This window comes from Bremia lactucae, linkage group LG14 (genome assembly GCF_004359215.1).
Source record: "Bremia lactucae strain SF5 linkage group LG14, whole genome shotgun sequence".
Lineage (NCBI taxonomy): Eukaryota > Oomycota > Peronosporomycetes > Peronosporales > Peronosporaceae > Bremia > Bremia lactucae.
The window spans coordinates 2,813,549-2,820,139 of NC_090623.1; the positions used below are offsets into that span (position 1 = coordinate 2,813,549).

The 6,591-nt window shown below is 42.9% G+C and overlaps 1 protein-coding gene across 1 annotated transcript; it reads left to right on the forward strand.

Moving 5' to 3' along the window:
* Positions 1-4,428: 4,428 nt before the first annotated feature.
* On the forward strand, positions 4,429-6,032 carry CCR75_008746 (uncharacterized protein; the record flags this gene model as incomplete). The annotated part of the gene is made up of 2 exons (XM_067966796.1): positions 4,429-4,504; positions 4,540-6,032. 2 exons carry the CDS (start codon positions 4,429-4,431, stop codon positions 6,030-6,032), a joined length of 1,569 nt encoding a protein of 522 aa, XP_067816173.1.
* Positions 6,033-6,591: the final 559 nt, after the last annotated feature.

A 6,591-nucleotide genomic window follows, 5' to 3' on the forward strand; every position in this document is an offset into this window, starting at 1 on the left:
TTCGAGCCCCGTTTGAACTCGATCTCATGTCGAGTGCCTTTATCCTTAGGCAACTCGTATTGAACTGCTTCAGGGAATACATCCCTGATTTCTATTAAGTCCTTGTGTAAAGAATTTGTCATTAGTGACTCTCAGGATTGAGTAGTATATCTCTTAATCCGAGTCTTCATATCCAGGACACTTTCGTCCATCGATTTTTTTAATTCTATTTCCGTTATTCTATCACTTAATAAAAATGGATGTGAGCTGCTGAGAACCCGTTCGTTCTCTGCAAAAATTACCGCTGACCGAATGTCGGTTACGTAATCGTCCTCTGTGATGAGTACGCAGATCTGCTTGATTTTACCACCATGCAGATCTCTCAAGAACCGCTTAGGTTCTAGGGTTGGTAATTGAGTTATCTCCGAAGTTAACTTCGGAGGCGCATTCAGATCAAGAGTATAAGCGCCTACTCTTGAACCGTTATTAACCAAGACATTTAATGTATCGGTTCCTTCCTAGGATTTATCCACAGGCTGCCGAGGGATTAATCACTCGGGATGTTGAAGTCTAGTTACTTCAACTATTTGAGGAGATTTCTCCTCAAGTACGTGGGGACCTCTTCCCTCAACGTCTTCCGAGTGTGATTGCGCTATCACAGTCGGGTCCTCTACGGTCGACTCTCTACTCGACCTAGGATCATCGTGTTGTCCCTTTGGAGCAACCGATATACTCCTTGAAAGTCGCCCGCCCGGAGTACATTCATGTCTCAATTCACTCGACTTCTTCGAGTGGTGGACCTTCGGCGCTGCCTGTGCATTAACACACCCGCCGGCGGCTGACTCCACAGTGTGATTAGTAATCATACTGTGATCTTGTGCAGCTGTACTAACGACCGTACCACAAGTGAGGCCATCGCACTCACTCGTAGTACATCACACGCTTGTGGACACTCCAAGACGTTTATCAGATGGCCATCTGATGAACAAGTGGCAGGCATCTTTACGGATCGATGCTGCTAGCTGATCCTTGGCTCGTATTTTCTGAGCCAAGGTAAACCCAGGATGACATCAAATTTGTCATCCAAATCCAGTACGATGAAATTATCATCATACTGTAAATCTCTTAACGTGTAGTGAAATTTCACTACGCGTTTCATCACTGTTATCGATGCGCCTGTCGCTAGACGCACCGTCATCCTCGTTGGAGGGATGTCGCGCTCAATATATTTGAGCCTACTACCCTCTAGTGACTGGCGACGAATAAAGTTATTTGAAGCTCCGCAGTCCACTAGGGCTTTAAGTGACAAATCATTTGTCACCTTCAACTTCAAGGTACTGAGGGATACCTCATCACCAGGTGCAGAGACACATAATGCTTGTGCGTCTGGAGCAACGCTCAAACAGACGTTTGAACCGCCTAGGACTGAGTTCAGAGCTCGTTCAGAGCTTCTAAACTCAAGCAAGGCAAGCGTGATGTTCACGCATATGCCCAGCATATACGACTCTTAGCGAGTTGTATTACAAATAACCCAGTCCATGAACACACGTTGATTAGGGTGTTCATGCAAGGTCTTACGGATGGTCCCGCAAAGACATACCTCATCCGCTTGGAACTGTATACGCTTCAAGAAGCAATATCGGTTGCAGAACCGGAGGACTTCAGCTTGAAACAGGCTCAAGCTAGCTCGTGATCGTATCGTCCTCCAAGACGACAGGAGCTTGGAGGTCCAAAACCTATGGATCTCTCTTATGTCGAAAGCGAAAAACCTCGCTTTTCGAACAATAAGGATTGCAGAAATCAATCGCTGTCAAAGTTAGGACACTACGCTCATGAGTGTAGTGCCCCACGCCCAGCACCGAAAGGTACTGAACGTAATTTTTGATCTGATGCCAAAAAGGGCAACGGTCGCGGGTCCGACGTTGTTGCGAAATTGCAACAGCGAAGCGGACCGCCAAAAAAGGTCGTGGTCAGTAGGGGCGCAACGCCCTACTGATCCAGCAACCTCAAGAGAATTTGCAAATCTCTTGACTAAAGCATGGCTTTAAAAGCCTCTAGCGACTTAAAGACATATGGGTCGCGCAACTGAAGGCCCAATGCTCAAGTTCTGGTACGACCTGCCACATTTGATTGAGCGAATGCGACTTGCGTTTGCTCGTCGATGATGTGACGTGCCCTTATGGCATCGTCCGACTCGACAAAACCATCTTATGAGGGAGTCTTCTTCGACTCCCTTACACATAGAGATGTCAATTTTTAAAGTTTCGGGACAACGCGTATGCGTCATCCCAGGTACAGGGGTCTGAACCTGTTGTAACCCTCAGCAGTTCTGCCTGTTGAGAGCCTTGCTGATTCAGCAAGGCTACTTTCTCCTTCATCTCGTCAAGTTCATGTTGCATGAACTTCGCGATGGCTGGATGGAGGGCATCTCTGTCCAAACCAGACAGCATGGCCAAGATGGAATCGTTCCCTATGGTCAAACTCATTCGTTCGACCGCACTCCTTTCTATGTCACTAAGAAAGGAGTATCTTTCACGCGAATCGTGATGCGTATTCCCACTATCATCTAACATGTCCATGTTAGATGACAGAAAAGTGTTCCTTGGACGGACTACAAAGTGCTACCAGGTGTAACGCGGCACTACGACTTGTACTGCATCAGTACAAGTCCACTTCGCACTGCTTCAGTTGCGAGTGGTGCCTTACGTTACTTCACGTACACTAGTACGTGCAGAGGAAGTCTACTCTTTAAGACAACTACCTTGAAGAGGGTAAAATGAAAACTGCATTAATATAATTAAGTTTCTCTTCTTTCAATTTGTTAATGCTAACTTTATTATGAAGTAATACTAAACATGCAATTGAAATCTTATATGTCTCTATTTCTTTGTTTACGTTTACAGCTGATTAGTCTACGAAATAAATAGATATAGTGGCCTATATTTTTTTTTTAAAAGATTTCTAAACATTACTATATAAAGTAATATCCTCTAAATATTATCTACCTTATACATAATAAATTAATTAACAACCTTTAAGTGTAAAATTCATGTTACGATACACCCGTAACAGTAACGATTGGCGTTGTTAAGTCTTATTGCGTCAATTTTACCAAATTTGGTAATATTGGAATTATTAAGTCAAAATAATTTTATATTCTTTATTGATTTCCGATCATAGGAAATAATATGTACTATTACTTTTTTCGAAAAAAAATATTTATGCAACCTTACACCCGTTACACCCGACCTCATGCGCAATAAAAAGTGGCATACCTGGTGCACAACGTTCACGACGATGAAAGAGCAAGTTTATCAATAAAACACGAGTGATAAGAGGAATAAGGAAGAGTGAGAGATGGCTTAGCATGTTATCAAAATCCAAACCACTATCTGTAGATTTGTCGTTAAACGGCGTATTGATCGTAGTGCCGGTTCAATCGCTTAGTAAAAGTGGCAAACATTGAGCCGGATCGGTTGCCCATGTTGAATCCTTAGTTACCTAACGATGCATGAGCGAGTTGCAATGGGTCCATCATTCTAGCTGTCACCCATTATCATCAAAACTGACAACAAACATTAGCGGTGTAATAATTCCCTTAAAGTGAAAATCTTAAGGTAAATACTGTAAGCATAACATTCAACAACAAGCAGAATTCTAAGGCAAAATGTCATCCACTGTGGCATAAATACGAACTGTTCTCAGCTGCAAGGTAATTAAAATGCCTGCAGCTTTGGCTTCGACGAATTTCTATGACCATGCAATTTCTTTCACGGAAAATGTTCAATTGGCTGGAGTCTACCAGCATAATTTATAATATCGGCGTCAATATAAATGACGGGATGATCAAAAGGCATATCATAGTGAGCAAACAAGACTTTTGTCGTCTTCATTGATCCGAGTCATATTCGATTTGTTGCGAGATTCGGAGTCGCTTGCTGTAAGCCTACAGGTATAGAGTACTGTTCAGCCGTTAATTAGTGGGATGATGCCACTTTGTACATTTCTGGCGATTCGCGCGCGTGTGAAAATCTTGTCAATCGTGTTTCAGGTCTCATGTTCTCTTCGACTGGAACGTTCCATCACTGGCCTCGTCGCACAGAATTTATGGACAAGTATCTATTGGATTGGTAGCTTATAAAATCGATCTGAAGACAAGATTAGGACAAACATCTATTCATTTCTACTATCTCTTTTCAAGGCCCGTTTCCCATTTTTTCTCGGGATTGATCAAACAATTGTAATCCAAATTTGGAAGACTTGGGACGAGGACGTGTTAACTGTCCGCTACAAATCTTTATTCGGGTATATCGTACCAAGTCAGCTCGCACATCCAGCGATTTTAAGCTTTCATTCTGAAAAAGATGCTATGGGCGGTGATTTGCATCACTGCTCTAGCCTTAACGGTCCTAACGACTGCATTAGTCGTCTTGAAGCTGCTTCGAGACTATGACGTCCGGGCTTCGAGCGTTCAATGGCTTTTTTCCGTCTTCTTTTCATACCAGTGCATCTGCGCCGGAAGTAGGTTAATCTACTTTATTTGGTTCATTGTGTACGCAGAGCAAATCTTCATAGGACCAGAACATGATCAAGTGGAATTTCGGTCCATCTTGAAGTTGAGAATCAGACACAGTGGTATTGTGACCGCCGCCATTATCGTCGGCGACACGGCCCTCTTTGGAGTTGCTATTTGGATGTTTTTGCTTGTCTATGAGCTCTCAAAGCTTGTTGCGCTTTCAATGGACCGTGGCGACCAGCACGAGCGAGCAAAGATCCGATTATACGCATGGAGCACACATATAGTTATTATTCTCTTCTTATTCGCCGAAATCACGTTGGCTGTTATATTCTCTGGCTATTCCATCTACGCCTACCACATTCAACTCAGCGTTTACATCCTACAAATTATGGGTTTCTGTTACATGATTGTCGCCGTATTGACTCTTAAAATCAAAGGCCGCGATTACGAGAGTGTGCACGGCCACTTTGTAGCTTCTCCATTGTATCGACGACTTAAATGTATAATGCTCGTCTACGCAATATTTGTCTTACAATTCTTCATTTCATCGGGGGTCATGTACTTTGCGCAAGGACAGATCCGGCAGCTGTCAACTTTTGCTAAGATTAGTTACGTCGTGTACTATATTCGTGGATTTGCCCTTTCAATCGTTACTGGTTGCAGTCAGATCTGTGTCGTACGATGTAGTCGCTGTTTTATTCCATATGAGATTCAGGCGCGGTACATACACCAGCGAGAATGCTCAATTACTTCAAACGGCTCGGATTTATCTTTTGTTAATCCAATCTTTGTATATACGGACATTGAGTCATCGAGTGCGCTTTGGGCCATTGGTAATGGTCGCCTTATGCAAGAATCCACTCAAGTTCACGACGATATTCTGCGAAGCTTGCTCGCTCCATATCGCGGGTATGAAATCACGACAGCGGGTGACTCTTTTCAATTAGCTTTTCATACGATTCGAGAGGCAACAGAGTACTGTTTGATAGCACAGCTTCGGCTGCTCAACGCTAAATGGCCAAAAGGACTTCACAACCTCGTGCCATCAACCGAAAAAGTGCGAGCTGGTACTAAGACAATTTTTAAAGGACTACGGGTGCGTATGGGGATTCACGATGCAGTGGGCTCGGAAGGAACGCTCGTTCGAGATGTCCACGTGGTGACTGGAAAAATAATATACACCGGGGCGTCCGTGGTCATTGCTCACGAGATTGGAGACTTGGGAGAAGGTGGACAGATTCTTGTCACGGAACGAATTGCCAAGTGGCTGAAAAAAAATTCTACTCAAGTTGCGATCAAGTCTGTTGTTGAACTAGTTCGCGAGTACGCGATGCCTCGATTGCATACAACGCTAAAGATTTTTCAGGTTGTGCCAAAGCCGCTGGTAGCTAGGCTTCAAATATTCCATTCACCGCAGCATATTCAAGATATTGAAAGTGAAGAGTCACTTTTGGAGATTGAAAGTCAAGTGCACCAGATGTACATACTAGCCAAGACTCCACATCAAGACCGGTATGACATGAATCTGTATTGATGATAACATGTGAGATAAATATGCACGATATGTTCTGACATTTAATATGGCTTGACTGCCCAAAGCCACCTCGTATAAGATTATTTATGTCCCCATAGATTCAGTCGTGTGACAACCGTATGCAGCACAACACTAAATTCGCTTCGAATGTGAGACTGACTCTAAAAAAGTAGTTTATATTTGTTGAGCCGCTACAAGCGCAAGATGCGCTCGCAACATTTTGAAGTGGCGGCAACCTGTTTACAAAATAAACGCTTAAAAGAGAAACGTTGCGTGTTACAAGTTGTACCGTTTCATAAATATTATTTCCTATAAGAGGAATAATAAATATTATTTTCTTAAAGAGGAATATAAAGAGAAGCTCAAATTTTTGTCTTATATTAATGTTGACTAGAGAATTCCATGTTTTAAAAACTTCTTCGTAGCGAATTTCGATCTCAAAAATAACCCCTCATTTTTTTTCCGCTTCTAGAGCGGGTTGGTGGTTTTGGCCTTTAAATTTAAATAACGCAACAACAATAGTCTGTTGGTTAGTTGAATTAAGCTCAAATGAACCCCG